The sequence below is a fragment of the Mercenaria mercenaria genome, chromosome 8 (assembly GCF_021730395.1).
Source record: "Mercenaria mercenaria strain notata chromosome 8, MADL_Memer_1, whole genome shotgun sequence".
NCBI lineage: Eukaryota > Metazoa > Mollusca > Bivalvia > Venerida > Veneridae > Mercenaria > Mercenaria mercenaria.
In genome coordinates, this window is record NC_069368.1 from 69,624,831 (window position 1) to 69,648,486 (window position 23,656).

At 36.8% G+C, this 23,656-nt stretch overlaps 1 protein-coding gene across 2 annotated transcripts in view; it reads right to left on the reverse strand.

Moving 5' to 3' along the window:
• LOC123565272 (focadhesin-like) overlaps positions 1-23,656 on the reverse strand; it is a 232,697-nt gene that overhangs the window by 25,608 nt on the left and 183,433 nt on the right. For both annotated transcript variants that reach the window (XM_053550146.1, XM_045359140.2), the window contains 2 exons: positions 18,431-18,599; positions 17,799-17,879 (listed from right to left, as the gene is read on the reverse strand). In XM_053550146.1, the coding sequence (XP_053406121.1) occupies positions 17,799-17,879; positions 18,431-18,599 (250 nt within the window). The remainder of the gene's footprint in view (positions 1-17,798; positions 17,880-18,430; positions 18,600-23,656) is intronic.

Sequence of the window (23,656 nt, forward strand, 5' to 3'; positions counted from 1 at the left end):
GAATAATTGATTAAGTTTGGCATCTGTGTATTTTGATGTAACCAAGTTCTGTAGAATAAGATATGTATTCAGCAAAAAGAAACCATTCTTAACGTATGGAAAAATTAACCTTCACCCTGCTAAATTTCTAAAATGGACTGGTCCATCATTCAATTTGGGTGGTACCACTTATTATTCAAAGGGATGTTCACTGAAAATTTACTGACTGAACAGCTAACAGTGCAGGCTATGATCAGCCTGTGCAGATGTGCAAGCTGATCTTGGTCTGCACTAGGGGTGTAACGATACATCGAAATATCGATGCATTGCGATACTGAGTGTCCGAATAGTATGCATCGATAGAAAAGTCACGATCCAATAACAATCGCCGATAGTTTCTTCAACAATCGATAGTTTTGAAATTTTAGTAAATACAGAAATAATTTATAACTTATAAACCAAGAATCAGAGGCAGCTTTCATTTGCGCCTTGGAAAATGTTGACGTCTCCATTACAATAATTACCCTCACGCAGTTAAACTACCATAAAAGACTGGGAAGAATAGGAGATAATTAATAAATTTAGTTTCTTAGAAACTTTGATTAAATATATTTAAACAACCTGTTAATCTTAAATGAGAAAATGTACTATGGACATGGAGAAAGTAGGCTAACTGCAAACTGTTCGGTAGGACCCTTCATTTAGTGCTGGTACACCATAGTCCGATCCGTCAATTTTCGTTTTTTTCCATGCTTTGGGTTATTAAACATGTTGACATTCGCAACAAAAGGGCCGATTTGTTTGAGTATAGGTTATAACGCACTAAATAGTTGTTGTTCTTTATTCTATATAAAATTGACCTATTTCCAATGACCGCAGCACACATCAGGACCCATTTCAAATGTCTGTAACTTACATTTTCTTGAAGAATATTGTCAGTGCTAACTAAAAATCAAAAGAAAAGTAGGGGGTCATGTTTGATGCAAGAAAAATAATTTCAGTCAAACACACAAACTGCATTTTTCTATTTAGTGTCTGTATGCCTATACCTTGCATAGGTTTATTGTTTTACTTATTGTTTCAAAGCCAAGGAAGGCAAGAAATAGAAAAAAAATGTTAAACGTATTTAATGTTAGATTTATTTCTGTCCATTTCAGTTATACAAACATCTCAATGTGTGTTAACAGCAATTATAAACAGTGCCGTGTCTTACACTGTGTAACAATGCCAGTTGGTAGCTTTACTGTATAAAATATGGTGGCCGATAACTATTGCAATAGTATCGCAATAGTAACCTGCAATAGAATAGTATCGTAATAGTTTTTCAGCAATATCAATAGTATTGCAATAGTCAAAATTTGCCTTAATATTCACCTCTAGTTTGCACTGGTCTCAAAGGCAAAATCACTCTTTGCCAGCAGGCTAAGGTTAAAAAGCTTTTTTAAGTTCGCCCGTCAGTCAGAACAGTGTAAACCTATATGCATAACAATATATAAATCAGCAATACTTTCTGAATATACTTAAGAATGAACATGGTCCTTAGAGTGCTGCAAATGTATTTGCTAGTGTAAATTAAATGAAGGCTTCTGGTCACACATCCCTGGTTAGCTCAGTTACAGATAACAAATATCTAACAGACGGGCAGTAATACGAGAGCTGTCAGAGGACAGCAACGCTAAACTATTCAACAGCCTTGTCAATTGAATGAATATTAAAGTCCAGAAAGGGGCATAATTTTGTCAATTGCAAAATAGAGTTATGGAACCTGTATATTCCATATCAGCTCATGACAATGGACAATTGTGAGAAGTTTCAATCCATTCCCATTAGTGGGTACTGAGATATCAGCTTACATACAAAAAACTTAACCAAAAACTGCTACCGGTAAGTCGAAAAAGAGGCATCATTTTGTAAAATTGCAAAATAGAGTTATGGAACCTGTACAATGCATATCAGCTCATGACAATGGACAACTGTGTGAAGTTTCAATCCATTCCTATTAGTGGGTACTGAGATATCAGCTTACATACAAAAACTTGACCAAAAACTACTAAGTTGAAAAAGGGGCATAATTCTGTAAAATGCAAAATAGAGTTACGGAACCTGTGCACTGCATGTCAGATCATGACAGTGAACAAGTGTGTGAAGCTTCAATCCATTCCCTCAAGTGGTTACTGAGATACCAGCTTACATACAAAAACTTAACCAAATCGGGACGCTGACGCATGGGTGAGTCCAATAGCTCTACCTAATCTCTTTGAATAGTCGAGCTAAAAATGTTAGGTTTGCTACATTTGTCCTGCACCTTATTAGTCAAGAAATCATAGCAAATAACCACATGTTTTTTGTTTGTTTGTTTTTTTACAATGCACCTTTAAAGACATCATCCACAGTTTCAATCTTAACTATTGAATGATTCATGTTTCCTATGCAACATTGATTTATTACTTAAAAAATGTTGACAGAGAGAGAGAGAGGTGAGAATAATAACTCTCCCTTACGCAAAAAAACCTGCTAAATTTTGCAGTTTTGTTTGCAATGAAATAGCAGTTTTTCTGAAAAACTGCCTTCTTTGCAAGTTATTAAAACTGTTTCCAGCATGAAATGACCATGCAGTAAAAAGCAGTTTTTATAGAAACTGCAAAAAACTGGGAGATGGAAAAACTGATGGTGGCCAGTTATTTTGAAGTTTTTGGAAACCTTTTTACAAAAAGCAGTTTTATGAGAAGTTAAATGCAGTTATTTTCTAAGAGTAGTATTTTCAACCATCTTTTATGAACAGTTTTCTCAGCAGTATTTGGAAAACTGCTAAATACTGCTTATTGATACAAAATATTATGTATTTATAACAGTATCAATGCAATTTCTGCAGAAAGAATTTGTGCCTGTTTATTTCTCAGTGAAAAAAGTCTTGTGACTGTAGTTGCAAAGATATTACAAGAACAAGAGCTGTCTCCATAGGATGACATATGCCCCCAATGGCACTCTGAATGAGTAGTTATGGCCGATGTTAGAGTTTAGGACCTTTGACCTACGGAGCTGGGTCTTGCGCACGACACGTCATCTTACTGTGTCACACATTCATGCGTAGTTACTTTAAAATCCATGCATGAATGACAAAGATATAAACCGGACACGCCCATCAATGCACTATCATGAAAAATGACCTTTAACGTCTAAGTGTGACCTTGACCTTTGAGCTACAGACCTGGGTCTTGCGCACGACACGTCGTCTTACTGTGGTACACATTCATGCCAAGTTATTTGAAAATCCATCCATGGATGACAAAGATATGAACCGGACATGCCCATCAATGCACTATCCTTTAACGTCTAAGTGTGACCTTGACCTTTGAGCTATGGACCTGGGTCTTGCGCGCGACACATCGTCTTACTGTGGTACACATTCATGCCAAGTTATTTGAAAATCCATCCATGGTTGACAAAGATATGGACCGGACACGCCCATCAATGCACTATCCTTTAATGTCTAAGTGTGACCTTGACCTTTGAGCTACGGACCTGGGTCTTGAGCAAGACACGTCGTCTTACTGTGGTACACATTCATGCCAAGTTATTTGAAAAACCATCCATCGATGACAAAGATATGGACCGGACACGAAAATTGCGGACAGACTGACAGACCGACAGACAGACAGACGGTTCAAAACTATATGCCTCCCTTCGGGGGCATAAAAAGAAGCTTGTCATAAAACTTTAACCAGCATTGCAAACATCTGGGTGTGTAAAATAGCTCTGCTTGCCGAATTTGTCAAATGATAAAATCCTATTTTGTTAATACTCAAGCTAAAAAAATATGAGTCGTTCAGGTAACCCGACAAACCCTATTTTTTACCGCTGACCCTAGGACTTTTTATCGATTTTTGGAACGAACAATTTTCACTGTTACGAATTAGCCTGGAACGAAAAATACCGAGCACAAACTGAAATGCTTTGAAGAATGTGTCTATCAATTTTTGGTTAGACTGACCATCAATTGTTTTCCCATAGACTTACATTATAACATTATGGCGTGTATGGCCTTCCATACATCGAAATATGTATATCTAATTACATGTTTTTCAAGAACTATCTTAGTTCTACCAAAATATCAAACGAAAAACATATGAATAGTGATACTTTATTTAAGTAATTTTCCTGTGAATGAGATAACCCCCTGTTTACATCGTTGGCATGGTGGGAGAAATTTGGCTGATAAAACTTTTTTTCAATACACATAAAATGTAGCAAATTTGTCAAAATGTATAATAAAATACAGTAAATGCAGTAAAAAATCTCAATTTTGAAAACAAGAGGGTCATTGACCCCAAGTGCTCACCTATGTACAAGGCTTCAAGTGTGTTTGTGTAATGTAATGGTACAAGTACAGAGTTAGGTTTCTTCTATGTTAGCCTATATTATATACATGTCACACATATTTTTTAACTTAGGGCAATAATTTGAACAATTGTTGTACACAGTACAACTCTGATATCACATGCAAAGTATATATCAGCCTATAGTAAGTACATGTCACATACAGGAGCATGGCCATTTCTGACCTTAGGGCAATAATTTGGACAATTATGGTAGATAGTCACACCCTTATATCAGATGCCAAATATCAAAGCTCTAGAGAGAAAGAGTTTTAGAGTCTGATAGCTGAAAACCTATTTCTAACCAAAAAGACCCATATGTTCAATGAACCAGAACCACTGAACAACTCACAAAGAGGGCTACCCAGAGATCATTTGTGTAAAGTTTCATCAAAATCCATTCAGTGGCTTTGGAGGAGATGTTGTTTAAAGAAATTGTTGATGAAAAGTGACCACGCCCTCTGGTGGCCATGTTTTTTAACAAATCAAACAAATTTGAACATTAGGCCAGCATTTTTTTATTTTCTGGTTTACGAGAGTGCCGCCCCTACTTTTTGACAAAACAAAATAAAAATAAAAGTCATTTTCTGTACTTTTATTTTCATTTTACCCGCCGACCGTCCATAATTTCTACTGCCAAAAATAAAAGTTTAACTGTACGGTAGAGGGATTTATCAAGATCAGCAGATGCATGAAAAATGGTGGCCTGCATGAATGTAAAATATGTGTGAAATTAAATAGGAAAATATACAAATTAACTGACAATAATCTTTGAAATAAGTTGGCAGAGATAACAAACATTGTAAACAAATTGGATCTGAGTAGAAATTAGACCAGCTAAAGCTCAACCTTAAAACTACGAAAAATGACGTGCACTATCAACGCTGGAAAAATGACGTGCACTATCAACGCTGGAAAAATGACGTGCACTATCAACGCTGGAAAAATGACCTGTACTATCAACGCTGGAAAATTGACCTGTACTATCAACGCTGGAAAAATGACGCGCACTATCAACGCTGGAAAAATGACGTGCACTATCAACGCTGGAAATATGACGTGCACTATCAACGCTGCACTATCAACGCTGGAAAAATGACATGTACTATCAACGCTGGAAAAATGACGTGCACTATCAACGCTGGAAAAATGACCTGCACTATCAATGCTGGAAAAATGACCTGCACTATCAACGCTGGAAAAATGACCTGCACTATCAACGCTGGAAAAATGATGTGCACTATCAATGCTTGAAAAAGACGTGCACTATCAACGCTGGAAAAATGACCTGCACTATCAACGCTGGAAAAATGACGTGCACTATCAACGCTGGAAAAATGACGTGCACTATCAACGCTGGAAAAATTATCAACGCTGGAAAAATGACGTGCACTGTCAACGCTGGAAAAATGACGTGCACTGTCAACGCTGGAAAAATGACGTGCACTATCAACGCTGGAAAAATGACGTGCACTATCAACGCAGGAAAAATTATCAACGCTGGAAAAATGACGTGCACTGTCAACGCTGGAAAAATGACGTGCACTATCAACGCTGGAAAAATGACGTGCACTATCAACGCTGGAAAAAAATGACGTGCACTATCAACGCTGGAAAAATGTTTCAAATGTCAAACTGATGATTTTTAGAAATTTTTTGGAAGATTTTCCTATGTACAATCAAGTAACCCCTGGGGCGGGACCAATTTTAACCCGGGGTCATGATTTGAAAAAAGTTTGTAGAAGTCTACTAGGCAATGTTACATATCAAATATCTAAGATCTAGGCCTTCTGGTTTATTTTTAGCAAATTTATGAAGATTTCCCTATGTACAATCAAGTAACCCCTGGGGCTGGGTCTGGGGGTCAAGATTTGAACAAATTTTGTAGAGGTCCACTAGGCAATGCTACATGTCAAATATCTAAGCTCTAGGCCTTCTGGTTTATTTTTAGAAAATTTTGAAGATTTTTCTATGTACAATCAAGTAACCCCATGGGGCGGGGTCAATTTGACCCCGGGGGTTATGATTTGAAATTTTTTTGTACAAGTCTACTAGGCAATGCTACATGTCAAATATCTAAGATCTAGGCCTTCTGGTTTATTTTTAGAATTTTTTTGAAGATTTTCCTATATAAAATCAAGTGACCCCTGGGTCGGGGTCAATTTTGACCATGGGGGTCATGATTTGGACAAATTTTGTAGAGGTCCACTAGGCAATGCTACATGTGAAATATCTAAGCTCTAGGCCGTCTGGTTTATTTTTAGAAATTTTTTGAAGATTTTCCTATGTAAAATCAAGTGACTGCTGGGGCGGGGTCATGATTTGAACAAATTTTGTAAAGGTCCACTAGGCAATGCTACATGTGAAATATCTAAGCTCTAGGCCTTCTGGTTTATTTTTAAAAAAAATTTGAAGATTTTCCTATAGAAATCTATGTAAAATCATGTGACCCCTGGGGCGGGGTCAATTTTGACCCCGGGGTCATGATTTGAACAATTTTAGTAGAGGTCCACTAGGCAATGCTACATGTCAAATATCTAAGCTCTAGGGCTTCTGGTTTTTGAGAAGAAGATTTTTAAAGTTTTTTCTTTTGGTTGCCATGGCAACCAGAGTTCTGCATGGAATTCAATTCTTTGGACAATTTTTGTAGAGCTTCACCCAAGGAACATTCCTGTGAAGTCTGAATGAAATTGGCCTAGCGGTTTATGAGGAGATGTCGTTTAAAGTAAAAGTTTACCGATGCCGGACGGTGACTGATCAGAATAGCTCACCCTGAGCCTTTGGCTCTGGTGAGCTAAAAATATAATAAGGGAATTTTTGATGCAGCGTTGTTCAAGGGTTTGCCAGTTGAGATCTTTAAGCATTTGGGTGATACTGCTTGTTTGACCATAGTTGTTACAAACGTATTGAGCTGCAGATCGTTGTACTCGTTCAATTTTGTATGTGAGGGATTTTTGCCAAGGGTGCCATATGGAGGAACAGTATTCAAGCTGTGGGCGGACATAAGTGTTGTAAGCTGTTCCTTTTACTTTCCTGTTGTTTGTTTTGACATTTCTTTTGATGAATCTAAGTGAATTATTTACTTTCGATGTGAAGTTATCAATATGTTTTGACCAACTGAGATCTTTACTTAGTGTGACTCCCAGGTATTTAGCAGCTTCTGTAGTTTTTAGTACTATATTATGGAGTGTATAATTGTAGACGATAGGTTTTTTCTTTCGAGTAATCCTCAATACCTCACACTTATGCAGAGTGAACTCCATTGACCAGTCCTTTTCCCAGGCTTCTAGGGAATGGAGATCATTCTGTAGGGATTGGGAATCAAGGGAGGATTTAACCGTCAGATAGACAATAGTGTCATCTGCAAAAAGTCGTGACTTACTTTTGATGGACTCTGGGAGGTCATTTATGTAGGCTAGGAAGAGACAAGGGCCAATGACTGATCCTTGTGGAACCCCAGAAAGAACAGGAAGTTCATCTGAGGTGAAGCCATCCACAACTACTCTTTGGGATCGGTCCTTGAGAAATGACTTGATCCACTGGGATGCTAATGGGTGGACTCCCAGGGTATCAAGCTTATGAATCAATTTATGGTGGTCAACCTTGTCAAAAGCTTTACTGAAGTCCATGACGATGACGTCAGTCTGTTGGCCATTCTCAAGATTGTCAAATACCTCTTGTGTGAAACTTATAAGTTGTGTTTCACAGCTACGCTTTGACCTGAAGCCATGTTGATACTGGCTAAGGAGATCATCTCTGTCAAAGTGGGACATGATATTTGAGACAAGAATATGTTCCATTAATTTTGAGGCAATACATGTTAGGGATATGGGCCTATAGTTACTAGCCTTGAATTTTTGACCTTTCTCGTAGACTGGTGCAACGATTGCTCTCTTCCAGTCTTTTGGGACTTGACCTGTTTCAAGAGATAGTCGAATATCTTTGTAATGATTGGGGCTATCTCTTGGTGAAGCTCTTTTAATAATCTTGGGGAAATTTCATCAGGACCAGAGGCTTTATTTGGATTAAGCCCCATTAGTAACTTGTCCACACCCTCAACAGTTATGAGGATCATTGGCATCTCTGGTGCTGATTTGGGGTTTGTTTCTTTTTGCTGAGTTGTTTCAGGCTTAGGGGTTGGGGCTTTGAAAAGACAGATTCAAACTGTTTATTGAGGATGTTTGCCTTTGTGACCAGATCGGTATGAGTTAGACCCTCATACATCAAGGGGGCTACACCACAACTTTCTGTTTTGTTATGTTTAACAAACGAGTAGAACTTTTTGTTCCTACCCGGTTGGTTACAATATAAGTTATTTATAGTAACAACAAAGGGAAGTTAATCTTAGGGACCTGGTTCTTGCGCATGACACTCTGTCTCATGGTAGTAAACATTTGTGCCAAGTTACATCAAAATCCCTTCATGCATGAAGAAGAAATGCTCCGGACAAAGTCATTCTTGTATCTGACCTTTGACCTCCAAGTGTGACCTTGACCTTAGACCTAGGGACCTGGTTCTTGCACATGACACTTTGTCTTCTGATGGCAGGTTTTTTTCCCCTTCATAATAGACCCCTTCCCCTCAGAAGATTTCTTTTAAATCATGCAGTTTTCCCCAAAAATTGACTTTACGTCATGTTTTTATTCCCCTTTGCCCAAATACCAAGCTGTTTTTTTTCCCCAAATCACAGGCCTGGGCCCCTTCCCCTCCTGGTAAAAACTAGAAATATGTGCATAGGACACAGATGCCCCCACTACATAACAAAGGACACAATTTTTTTCCTAGGTCAGGGGCCATAACTCCTACAATACTAAATGAATCCGGACGCGAAACCCCAGGTGCACAACTGCACATGCTGACCAACATTCCTGTAAACTTTGGTGACTCTAGGTCAAATACATTTGGAGCTACGTGCGACACAACATTAAAATGACCAATTTTTTACTAAGTCTGGGGCCATAACTCCTACATGACTGAATGAATCCGGACGCAAAACCCCAGGTGCACAACTACACATGCTGACCAACATTCCTGTAAAGTTTTGTGACTCTACATCAAATACTTTTGGAGCTAGGTGCGACACAACACTAAAATGACCAATTTTTACAAAGTCAGGGGCCATAACTCCTACACAACTGAATGAATCCGGACGCGAAATTCCAGGTGCACAACTACATATGCCAACCAACATTCCTGTAAAGTTTTGTGACTCTACGTCAAATACTTTTGGAGCTAGGCGCGACACAACTTTCTTGGAGGGACGGATGGACGGACAAGGGCAAATCTATATGCCCCCCACCAAAGTGGGGGCATAAAAAACCCCTAGATGGTGAACAATTGTGCTGAATTACATCAAAACTCTCCATGCATGAAGAAGAAATGCTCCGGACTAAGTCATTCTTGAATTTGACCTTTGACCTCCAAGTGTGACCTTGACCTTAGACCTAGGGACCTGGTTCTTGCGAATGACACTTAAAATTCCTCAATGCATGAAGAAGATATGCTCTGGACAAAGTTTGTGGACGCTGCTCACCTGCCCGCCAGGGGGTTCCCATAATACGTCCCGTTTTTCAAACGGGCGTATAATAAAGGTTAGGTAAAAATGTAGCTTCTAGAGTGTTAACAAGGTTTTCCTATTAACTGACCTAGTGACCTAGTGTTTGACCCCAGATGACTCAGTGATTTTATTGAGGGAAATATTCTGACCCAGTTTTATTAAGATTAGGCTAAAATTGTGACCTCTAAATTGTTGACAACGCACAACACACAACTCATGACTGACACAGGGTGATCACAATAGCTCACAAATTATGGAAGAATTAAATTTTATATTTTCATTTATTTCATATGAAATATATACTTAACAAACGTTATTCTTATTTAAAAAAGTTCAACTTTTTTAATTAGTTAAAAGAAATTCTTACATTCTCTATCATATCTCAGATTCATACATATTAATTTAGTGTTCATGTTGCATCAAGAAAAGAATTCAAAATTGCTAGGAATATGTATTATAAATAGGTTTAGGAATATGTCTTAAAATCATATATAAAATTTATACTAAGCCACCTCTGTATTTACACGTAAACAGACATCTAATAAATTCAAAGAGTTGCCTTTTAAATTCTGTTCATAATTAAGGAACATCAGCTCATCATATATTATGTAGCTAGGAGTTTGTTTAGCAGCATGTTTTGTATTATTTTGTACTATGTTCCTCACAGTGATGTCCGGTCTAGTATTGTTGTACCATGTCGTCTACAGTGATGTCTATACTTCAATGTTCTGCATGTGGGGATTTTCTTGGAATTTTATTTTACCTGGCATGGTGTGCATGAGTAACCTTTCCTAATTCTGCCAATCTGGCCATCCCAGAACATTCCTGTGAAGCCCCTCAGAGAGTTAGGACGCACTTTTATCTTACAAATTCATATATTTTTGTGACTTAGTCAGATGTATATTTATAAACACAGTGGCACTGGTCTTTAACAAGAATAGAATCCATGGCTGGTTTTGTGATTTGTACAAAAACTTGACCCCCCTATATATAGGTTGCACTTTTATTTTTAGTATCTCATTTTGAATTAGCAGGACTTTCTATAAATAAAAGGTTTTTATACATCCTAAGCTTACATTTTTGTTCATGAAAAATTGCAACCTGGACTTATGAGGTTAAAAGTATGTCTCAGATAGTTCTGTACCTATCAACCTGATGTTGTAACTGAATAAGGCAAATATGTGCAAAAATCTAATAAATATTTCAATACTGCATTAAGCCAAAGAGCTACAATGGCTCAGATTGCTCTCCTGTTTTTTACATGTTTCTTTGGGGCTACTGTAATGATTTAACTATATCTTTAAATGGTAACCAAAAGAAACCTTGCGTGAAATTATTCTGAAATCCAAAAGTTTCAAACAAGATAGTTTTCAAAGTTTCCACTATATACTTATAAACCCAGCCCACAGCATCCACTGTTTTCAGTAATGAAATTATATAAAGAATCATTTCATAAATATGACTGCAATTTGGCTTGCTAACTTTTAAGTGTATGAGTTAAATTTTCATTAGGAGTAATATTCCCAAAAACAGAAATAAATAAATTAATACCTGTCAAAAATCAAATTTCCCAGTAGTATTGATAGACAGATGTTGAAATTTCATGACCTTTCCATGAGCCAAACTAAAGATTACTCACTGGAATGCTGCAGTCTAGCATATTATAGGGATATCACAAGTAATTTTAATCTAGTTTACACAGATTTCTACTTGATTCAGTTTTTAAAACTTTCTTGTAATTCCAGTTTTTAACAATAGCTGTTTGACGACAGCACGCTCAACTATTTGAAGCCCTTTCACTTAATACCAGTTTACATACAAAAGCTTTAGCTACATTTAAGTAGAGAAAGGGGCATAATTCTGCTATAATGTATGCCAGAGTTATGAAACTCTTCATGCAAGGTCTTCCCTTGATGCATGGAGAATCCGAAAACAAGTAATTCCTGAGAAATATGCTTACATGTAAACCTGTCATAAAATTTCAACGTTAAAAAGGTACATAATTTTGACAAAATAAAAGCTAAGAGTAATATACTGAACAGCAAAAGAAACTATCCAGATGTATAACCGGGGTATTATTTAATAAAAAACTTAAATTTATAATTTTGACTTGTTTTCTTCATACAAGGTTACTCTTGAAGATCTTCACATGTTAAATTCAAACAAGAGGGCCATGATGGCCCTAAATCGCTCACCTGAGTACCATTGCTCTAGTTTTGACATAGATCACATAGGCATACTCATTGAATATCATCAGGATAAATATTTTCTTGTAACATTCCCTTTTGACCTATGGTTCACATTCTAGTCAGGGCCAATCTCCATATCAAGTTTAAGGGTCCTAGGCTCAAATGCTGCATTTTTGTACAAGCATGACTATTTCTTACCCTGGAAGACTTAAATAACATTTAAAACCAATCTCATTAGATGGTGCTGAGGTATATTCATTTACATAAAATAAAGGGAGGTTATCTGTCATAAATTCAGTCAAAAGTTATCTACCCTGATTGTCCAAGTCCATCTGATAGCATAAATGACATTTCAAATCAGTATCTTCATTGGTTACTGAGATACACCCATTTTAATTTGGAACAAAGGGAGGTAATTTGACATAAAATCAGTCCAAAGTTATCTACCCTGATTGCCTCAGTCCAACTAATGACAGTAATAAAATTTCAAATGAGTCCTATAAATACTTACTGAGATAAATCCATTTTTATTAAAATCAGGGGAGGTAATCATGCATTGGTATATGCATGTAGAAGATACAGAGTACAAGCCTTTTACAACAATATATTAGAAAAGTATTCATATCCATAAACGTTCAATCAAGAGTTATCTAATATGACTATTTCTTACCATGGAAGACATAAATAATGTTTCAAACCAATCTCATTAGAAGCTGCTAGGTATATTCATTTACATAAAAAGAGGTAATTTGTCATTAAATATCATCAGGATAAATTTGTCATAAATTCAGTCAATATGTATCTTCACTGATTGTCCAAGTCAATCTGATGGCATAAATGAAATTTCAGATTAGTATCTTCATTAGTTAAGGAGATATACCCATTTTAATTTGAAATAAAGGGAGGTAATTTGACATAAAATCAGTCCATAGTTATCTACTCTGATTTTCTCAGTCCAACTAATGACAATAATGAAATTTCAAATGAGTTCTATATGTACTTACTGATATAAATCAGGGGAGGTAATCAGATATAAAATAACTCCGGAACCTATGATTGGTTCTGACAGATTCTTCATGGAATCTAATATTTATTGTTGTTGAAGATATTTTGCAAGTTTGTATCAAATCAAACCATAAAATTTAATGAAGTCTCTATATGGCTGCAAAAGCCAAAATAGAAAATTTTGGACCTTTAAGGGGCCATAACTCTGGAACCTATGACGGGATCTGGGCAGTTTTCGAAAGAAACCGAGATATTATGCCAATACAAGTTGTGTGCAAGTTTGATTAAAGCTGATTGCAAAATGCTGTCTCTATCATGTTCACAAGTCAAAAATAGCAAATTTTGGCCCTTTAAGGGGCCATAACTCTGGAACCCATGATGGGATCTGGCCAGTTTTTGAAAGGAACCGAGATATTATGCCAATACAAGTTCTGCGCAAGTTTAATTAAAGCTGATTGCAAAATGTGGTCTCTATCATGTTCACAAGCCAAAAATAGCAAATTTTGGCCCTTTAAGGGGCCATAACTCTGGAACCCCATAACTCTGGAACCCATGATAGGATCTGGCGAGATATTACGCCAATACAAGTTGTGTGCAAGTTTGATTAAAGCTGAATGCAAAATAAGGTCTCTATCATGTTCACAAGCCAAAAATAGTAAATTTTGGCCCTTTAAGGGGCCATAACTCTGGAACCCATGAAGGGATCTGGCCAGTTTTCGAAAGGAACTGAGACAATATGCCAATACAAGCTGTGCACAAGAAATTGTGAAAGGACGACAGACGGACGACTGAAGAAGGGCGATCACAAAAGCTCACCTTGTCACTATGTGACAGGTGAGCTAAAAATTGACCAGCCGTGAAGTCAGTAGTCCCACAATAGCAGTTTTGCATGAAATTCATGTGCGCGTGTAATTAACGATTTTCTTTGTAAAATTTTATTGTCATTGGAAACATTGATGATTGACTCACTTGAAAAACAGCATAAAGTTAAAATAATATTGCTGGTTGCCTGGCACGACTGAATCAAGTTCAGCGCGAGTGTGCAATTGGGATGTTACAATACAACAGACACGCAGAAGATATAGCCAGAATTTCATGCAAAACAGCTATTGTGGGACTACTGACTTCAAGGTTGATCGATTTTTTTTTTCAATTTAGCAGGTGAAGTTCTTCAAGTGTAATCTGGTATGAAGAAAACAAGTCGAATTTATAAATTTAAGTTTTTTATTAAAAAATACCCCAGTTTTACATCTGGATAGTTTCTTTTGCTGTTCAGTTTATGTAACTTGCCACATGTGGTCATCTCATGATGCCAAAGATATGTGAATTTTTTAAAGCATTTGGCCTGGAAGTTTCTGAGAAACCTGCTTACATGCAAAACTTTAACCTGAAATTCTAAGTTAAAAAGGGGCATAATTTTAATAAAATATAAACTAGAGTAATGTAACTTGTCCTAGGAGGTCATCTCATGATGTCACAGAAATGTGTGAAGTTTGAAAGCATTTGGCCCAGTAGTTTCTGAGAAACCTGCTTACATGCAAAACTTTAACCTTGTGACCCGGACACGGACACCAACAAAAGGGTGATTATAATAGCTCTACTATTTGAAAATTTCAAATAGTCCAGCTAAAAATGAATAACTGTTTGTCAGCAGTTCACATGGAAACTATACATAACAAGCAAATCCGATGAATTGGTATCCCCCGCCGAAAGGGTTTGTGCTGAGGAATGGCAAAAAGTTAAGAATGTTACTAACAGGCAAAGAAAATGAATGCTATTTTTTGGTGGGGGTGGCAGTGGGGGTGACTGGGTGAGGGTACAAAACATCATATGTTGATTATAAATATGGAAAATTAAAAAAAATAAAAATTCAGTGTGGGGGGGGGGGGGGGGGGGGTGATGCATGCTTGGGGTGGTGGGCATGACTGGGTGGAGGAGTGAGGTGGGGGAATGGTACAACTTTGCATGTTGATAAATATTCATGGAAGGTTTGAAAAAAAAAAAAGGAATGAAAAATTATCTTTTTTTTTCTTTTCTATTTTTGGGGAGGGGGGGGGGGTGGGAGGGGGGAGTGACCAAGGCAAGGTGGTGACCAAGTGTGGGTACACAACTTCACATGTTTACAATAAATGTTCATGGAAAAGAATGAAAGAAGTTTAATGAAATTCTACCAATTGGTTGGTTTGTTATGTACAAATCTGTAGATTTTTAAACAATTAAAGGGCAATAACTCTAAGGAAAATTGACCAATTAAAAAAAAATGACAGGCATCATCGAAGTATGTTGGTTCATATTTATTTCAAGTTTCATGAAATTCTACAAGCTTGTTACTGAGAAATTGCTGCAGACGTGGATTTTTCATTAAATCAAGGGCAATAACTCTAAGGAAAATTGCCCAATAAAAAAAAAACTTGACGGGCATCATCGCAGTATGTTGGTGCATGTTTATTTCAAGTTTTATGAAATTCTACATGATAGTTACTGAAAAATGGCTGCGGACGGACATTTTTCATTAAATCAAGGGCAATAACTCTAAGGAAAATTGACCAATCAAAAATAAATCTTGACGGGCATCATCGCAGTATGTTGGTTCATGTTTATTTCAAGTTTCATGAAATTCTACCTGCTAGTTACTGAGATATGGCTGCGGATGGATGCACGGACGGACAACGCCATTTCAATACCCCCCTCCCGATTTCATCGGCGGGGGGATAACAAGAGCTGTCACTATTAGTGACAAATGCCCCCGAAGCATGCCCAAGAATGCTACAGTTGTCTGCGCAAAATATGCCAGAACTGTTTAGGTATGAATCATTTTATGACCTTGACCTGAGAGACCCGCATCATAAGTGCGACACACCTTCTCAATATGGTTAACATTTGTGTCAAGTTATTTTCAAAACCCTTGATAAATGGCAGAGTTATGGACAGGACAAGAAACACACCATGTTAACCTTTGACCTATAAGTGTGACCTTGACCTTGGAGCTAGGGGTCTGGGTCCTGCGCATAACATGTCATCTCATTATAGGAAACATTTATGCTAAGTAATTTTACAAGAGCTGTCACAGGAGACAGCGTGCTCGACTATTTCGATGCTGGATAGTGAAACTGGGCACATCTGAGGAAACTAGAGCTGTCACTGGAGTGTTTAATGACTCCAATTGTGGAAGAAGATATTGCACAATAGATGCTCAGTCTGTGTGAAAAATATCAACTTAAAGTAATAAGAGTGGTAAAGATAAAATGTATCAAAACACTATATAAGTATATCCTAAGCAAAAAGGGACATAATTCATTAAATATTGGTGCCAGAGTTGTGCAGCTTGTGTCATATAGTGTGGGTGATGATGTTGAACAACTATTTTAAGTTTGAATCAAATCCATTCAGTTATAACAGAGACAGAGTGAAAGTGCATCAAAACTTTAACCTAAAATTCTAAGTAAAAAGGGGGAATAATTAATAAAAAAAATTGGTGCCAGAGTTATGCACCTTGCGTCATATGGTGTGGGTGATGATGTTGAACAACTATTTTAAGTATGAATCAAATCCATTCAGTAATAACAGAGACAGAGTGAAAGTGCATCAAAACTTTAACCAAAAATTCTAAGTAAAAAGGGGAAATAATTCATGAAAAATTGGTCCCAGAGTTATGCACCTTGCATCATATGATAAGGGTAATGATGTTGAACAATTGTTTAAGTTTGAATCAGATCCATTCAGTAATAACAGAGATAGAGTGAAAGTGCATAAAACTTTAACCTGAAATTCAAAGTAAAAAGGGGAATAATTCATGAAAAATTGTGCCAGAGTTATGCATCTTGTGTCATATGATGTGGGTGATGATGTTGAACAACTATTTTAAGTTTGAATCAAATCCATTCAGTAATAACAGAGGTAGAGTGAAAGTGTACCAAAACTTTAACCTGAAATTCTAAGTAAAAAGGGGGAATAATTAATGAAAAAATGGTGCCAGAGTTATGCACCTTGTGTCATATGATGTGGGTGATGATGTTGAACAACTATTTTAAGTTTGAATCAAATCCATTCAGTAATAACAGAGATAGAGTTAAAGTGCATCAAAACTTTAACCTGAAAATCTAAGTGAAAAGGGGGGATAATTCGTGAAATATTGGTGCCAGAGTTTTGGCCCTTATGTCAGATGATGTGGATGATGATGAGGAATAAGTATTTCAAGTTTGAATCAAATCCATTGAGTAATTACAGAGATATGTTGAAAGAAGAGAAAGTGCATCAAAACTTTAACCAAGGTGGGGACGCGGAAAGACGCCGACGCCGGGGCGAGTAGGATAGCTCTCCTTATACTTCGTATAGTCGAGCTAAAAATCCCTTCATTGATGGCAGAGTTATGGACCGGACAAGAACAGAAGAATGGTTCCTTACCTTGTCTTCCAACCAGAATAATGGTTCCTTACCATGTCTTCCAACCAGAAGAATGATTCCTTACCTTGTCTTCCAACCAGAATAATGGTTCCTTACCATGTCTACCAACCAGAAGAATGGTTCCTTACCTTGTCTTCCAACCAGAATAATGGTTCCTTACCATGTCTATCAACCAGAAGAATGATTCCTTACCTTGTCTTCCAACCAGACTAATGGTTCTGTACTTTGTCTTCCAACCAGACTAATGGTTCTGTACTTTGTCTACCAACCAGAATAATGGTTCCTTACCTTGTCTACCAGCCAGAATAAGAAAGTCAACCACTGCTCTAAGTACACTACTTTCTTGTAGATAACTATATGTGCCTGGTGCTGTGCAAATAAAAAAAAGACAGATTTATTGTGTGTACATAATAAGACCTGTTTTAAATCAATAGTTAGAAACAACTCCTGCATGATCAAATGTTTCCTAAAGAAAGTACTAAGTGACAGAACTTTTCAGACTATTTAACTGGTTTGTCATGACGTTTGATTTTGCCAGGTCATTTTTAAAGAGGCGAATTACTTAGTATGTTATATATCCTAGTATTTTGTTATCTGTTTTGACAATGTGAAATATGGCAATTTTACTAATCAACGGCAATAACTGATACTGGAGCAATCTGAACCATCACAGAACTTGTTTGAGCTCTCGTGGCCATTAAATATAGTACATTCTGTGCAAGTTTCATGAAGACAGATTAAGACGTGAGATCTACAATAACAGGACAGACGAAGGGTGACCAAAATAGCTAACTCTAGAACCATTCATAGAAGAAGCAGCAGACACAGATTCTGATCAAATAAGAGAAGTATATTAACTGTAAACACAGAAGTTACATCATAGGTTAAAAATACTGCAAGAAAAAGCCACAGAATTTTACCAGCTGATGAACTGTAGTTGGTGCTTGAAGCTGCCATGTACATGTTGCCTAGCAACCAGCTAGCTGTTGCCTGGATACCAACAAGGTCACAAGAACTCACAAGATCTCTTAAAGACTTTATAAAGGAATCTACACCAACAGCTGAAGCAGGTGATGATTTTACTTCATCCTGAAAACAAATAAACAAGAGAGCTATGAAGGTTCTATATCACTCCCCTGACTTACTTCTTCAAACTTGACCTAGCTTTCCGAAAGACAACCATTCTGTCAAAGTTGCATAAAACTCCGGTAGAAAATTGACCCTTGGAAAGTTAACTAACATGGTTTATAGTCTAACATCCAATCAGCAACCAGAGATTGTCAAATGTTAGACTCATTTATTGGTTACAGAGTATAGTAAATCCTTTAACTACATCATTTAGTTGGCAAATATGGTGGTTGCAAATCGAGGGGTGAATGGGAAAGAAGTCGAAGTGCTTCTTCATTTATATGCACTAAGTCTTAGACTTCTTTTGCATTCACCCCTTGAAATGATTACCTACAGTTTTACTTGTTAAACAATAACAAGAGAGTCATGATGACCCTGGATCGCTCACCTGAGTAATATGAGCTATATGTTTCAAATGTCAAAACTGATGATAAAACATTAAGAAAGTCAGTAGGTCACATTCATGGTCAATGAAATTCAGTTTTACGAATTGTGTGCAAAACTGTGTATGTCATCAAAATTTCAAGGCTGTATCTTAAAAAACAAGAAAGTAGGTCAGTAGGTCAAGGTCACAGTCAAGTGACATCATATTACTTGGGGTCATCAAGTAATTATAATTAAACAGTCTTGGAAATAGGATCAGATAATTTTTTAAGTATTTTTCCTATATAACTCACATAATAACTAAGTGACCCCAGGGGCATAATTTAAACAATTTTGGTAGAGGACTACTAGACAATGCATCAAACCAAATATCAAAAGTCTAGGTTGTATTGTTTCAGACAAGAAGATTTTTAAAGCTTTTTCCTATATAAGTCTATATAAAACTTGGGACCCCCAGGGCAGGGCCTCTTTTCACCCAAGGGGTACAATTTTAAAAATTTTGGTTGAGGACCATAAGACAATTCTACAAACCAAATATCAAAGGTCTAAGTGTTGTGGTTTCAGACAAGAAGATTTTTAAACTTTTTTCCTATATAAGTGTATGTAAAACTTGGGACCCCCGGGGCGGGGCCATATTTGATCCTAAGGGGATAATTTGAATAATCTTGGTAGAGGACCACTAGATGATGCTACATACCAAATATCAAAGCCCTAGGCCATGTGGTTTTGTACAAGAAGATTTTCAAAGTTTTCCCTATATAAGTCTATAGAAACCATGTGACCCCCAGGGCGGGGCCATATTTGACCCTAGGGGGATAATTTGAAAAATTTTGGTAGAGGACCACTAGATGATGCTACACACCAGATATCAAAGCCCTAGGCCCTGTGGTTTTGGACAAGAAGATTTTTGAAGTTTCTCCTTTCGGTTGCCATGGCAACCAGAGTTCTGCATGGAATTCAATTCTTTGAACAATTTTGAAAGGGGGCCACCCAAGAATCATTCCTGTGAAGTTTGGTGTAATTCTGCCCAGTGGTTTTCAAGAAGAAGATTTTTTTAGAAATTGTTGACGAACGATGGACATCAAGCAGTCACAATAGCTCACCTTGTCACTTCGTGACAGGTGAGCTAAAAAGGTTATAAATCAGTTACTGACCTTCTAATGTAGTTAATGCTTTCATTTCACTGTGCTTCATTATTGCAAAATTTTATAAAGTCAATAAATGATCTATAACCTATATTAATTTGACAAGCTGACCTATTTTTTGACCTCAGATTACCTTGTTTAGAACTTGACCTAGATTTCATTGAGACAAACATTTTAACAAGTTTCATGAAGATCATGTAGAAAATATGGCCTCAAAAGAGTTAATAAGGTTAATCTATTTTGACCTCAGACAATAAAGTTTGCAACACAGTCAGTGAACCTAGATTTCATATAGACAAACATTCTGATAATGTTTCATGAAGGTCAGGTTGAAATTGTGGCCTTTTGAGTGTTAACACGGTTGACTTAGTGCCCTAATTTTTTAATGTAGATGACTCAGTTTCAGACTTACACTAAATTTCATAAAGACAATCATTCTGACCAAGTTTCATATAGATCAGATAAAAAAACAAGAGTGCAAGAATGTCACAATATACGCCCGTCACAGCAAATTTCTTTACTCTAGCACCTGTATTTGCAAATGGAATTTTAATTTTGTGGTAATTTTTGTAATAACTAAGTGTTTTGCTTTTCTTAGTCCACAAAAAAACTCCTTACCAGGTAGAGATACCTTAAAATACACCTAAAATTGGAAAGTAACATCTATGTTGTACCACAGAAAAGTGGTCTTGGTTTTTCCCTACGCTCAATTATAAAAAAGTTACAATATAAGTTATTTATAGTAACAACTAAGGGAAGTTAATCTTAAAAAAAAAAAAAAAAAAAAAAAAAATCAAAACAAAAAAAAATGTAAGTCCTCACAAAAATCTTTACCAGGTAGAGACTGGTCAAAATACACCTCAAAATTGGATGTAGCATGCATGTTGTACTACAGAAAAGTGGTCTCGATTTTTCCCTATGACTAGTAATGAAAAACTTACAATATAAGCTATTTATAGTAACAACAAAGGGAAGTAATTCTAAAGAAGGGAACTGCACATGACACTTCGTCTCATGATGATGTATAATTGTGTCAAGCAACATCAAAATCCCTGTATGCATGAAGAAGAAATGCTTCGGACAAAGTCATTCTTGTATCTGACCTTTGGCCTCTAAGTGTGACCTTGACCTTAGACCTAGGGACCTGGTTCTTGCGCATGACACTACGTCTCGTGGTGGTGAACATTTGTGCCAAGTTATATCAAAATCCCTCTATGCATGAAGAAGAAATGCTCCGGACAAGGTTTTCATTCTTGTATCCTTTGACCTCTAAGTGTGACCTTGACCTTAGACCTAGAGACCTGGTTCTTGCGTATGACACTCCGCCTCATGGTGGTGAACATTTGTGCCAAGTTATATCAAAATCCCTCTATGCATGAAGAAGAAATGCTCCGGACAAAGTTTTCATTCTTGTATCCTTTGACCTCTAAGTGTGACCTTGACCTTAGACCTAGGGACCTGGTTCTTGCGCATGACACTCCTTCTCATGATGATGAACAATTGTGCCAACTTTCATCAAAATCCCTCTATGCATGAAGAAGATATGCTCCGGACAAAGTCATTCTTGAATTTGACCTTTGGCCTCTAAGTGTGACCTTGACCTTAGACCTAGGGAACTGGTTCTTGCGCATGACACTCCGTCTCATGATGGTGAACAACTGTGCCAAGTTTCATCAAAATCCCTTCATGCATGTAGAAGATATGCTCCGGACAAGGTCTGTGGACGCCGCCCGCCCGCCAACCGGCCCGCCAGGGGCGTTCCCATCATACGTCCCGTTTTTCAAACGGGCGTATAAAAATCTGCCCTTTAGAAAATTAAGGATTTGACCTAGCGACCTACTTTCTGAAACCCAGACAATCAACTTTCAAATTAGCCTAGATGTTTTCAAGACAAACATTATGACCTTGTTTCATATAGATCAGGTAGAAAATATAGCATAAATTTCAACAAGGCAAACATTCTGACAAAATTTCATTAAGATTTGGCCAAAATTGTGACCTCTAGATAGATAACACTTAAAAATGTTAACAACTGACAAAGCGGATGACACATGACACTGTGGCCTCTGTGCCCGAGTGGTTAAGGTCGCTGACTTCAAATCACTTGTCCCTCACTGATGTGGGTTCGAGCCTCACTTGGGCCTTTGAATTCTTCATGCGAGGAAGCCATCCAGTTGGCTTACGGGAAGTCTACCCAGGTACCCGCACCTGATGAAATAATGCATGGAGGGGCACCTGGAAAGTCGCCATATGACCTAAATTGTGTCAATGCGACGTATCACCCAAAAAAAACAAAACAAGAGGGTCATTGACTCTGAAGCGCTCAACATTTTGTCCTAAATTATTTCAAAATCTTGCAAGCAGTTTCTGACAATCCTTTTAAAGCTTCTATTACATTGTGCAGGAAAATTTGACCCAGAAACTAGTTACAGGTTTCATATAGATCAGGTAAAACAATGTGGCCTCAAGAGTATTAACAAAGATTTCTATGATTTAACCTAGTGACCTAGTTTTTGACCCTAGATAACCCAGAACCAAGAACTTCAGTGAATATACAATGTCCCCTGGAAGGTAACTATAATTATCTGAACTGCAGTATAACCTAATGATCTGATATCTGTCAATGATTATATGCAATATTGTATTATATATAAAATATGTTATAACACACAAAGTTTGGATGAAAATTTGCATATATAAAAATCTACAGTTGTTGATCTATAAATAGATAGAGGATATTACATGAGTGTTTTTTCATATTGAATTTATTAAACGAGTTGAATAAAATAATAAAATGCGAGGCTCTGCCGAGCATTTTATTAATTTTATTCAACGAGTTTAATAAATTCAATGTGGAAAGTCAAAAATGTAATATTCTTTTTATCACATGTTATACTTTCTTGTCAAAACATCAAAAAATTTCTTTTACTATATAAACAAGACAATTTGACCGACGTCGCTTAAACTATAAATGACGTCGACGTCAAAGCTTTATTACACTAGTGTATTATCATTTTTATTTAATGGCTTTATCACACTCCCGCGACGTCAAACATTTGATAAAGGTATTTAATTTTAATTTTAATAACATTTCATTTTGAAATTGGTGGGAAAATATGAGAAAAAATGTAAGAAATCATCATATTAAAGGGAAGTAACTCTGAAGAAATTACACAAACAATCTTTTTTAATTGGGTCCATATGACACGAGCTTATGTTAAAATATTTTACAGACTGGACAAGGAAAAGGTCAATCTTGACTTCTGACTTTCAAGTGTGACCCTGACCTTTGAGCTAGGGGTCTGATTATTACACATGATAAGTTGTCTCATTATGGGGAACATTTGTGCTAAGTAATATTAAAGTCCCTTCATGAATGACAGAGTAATGGACTGGACAGGGAAAAAAAACTATTAACCTTTAATCTTCATGTGTGACCTGACCTTTGAGCAACAGGCATGAGTTTGCGCAATACAAGTTGTGTCATTA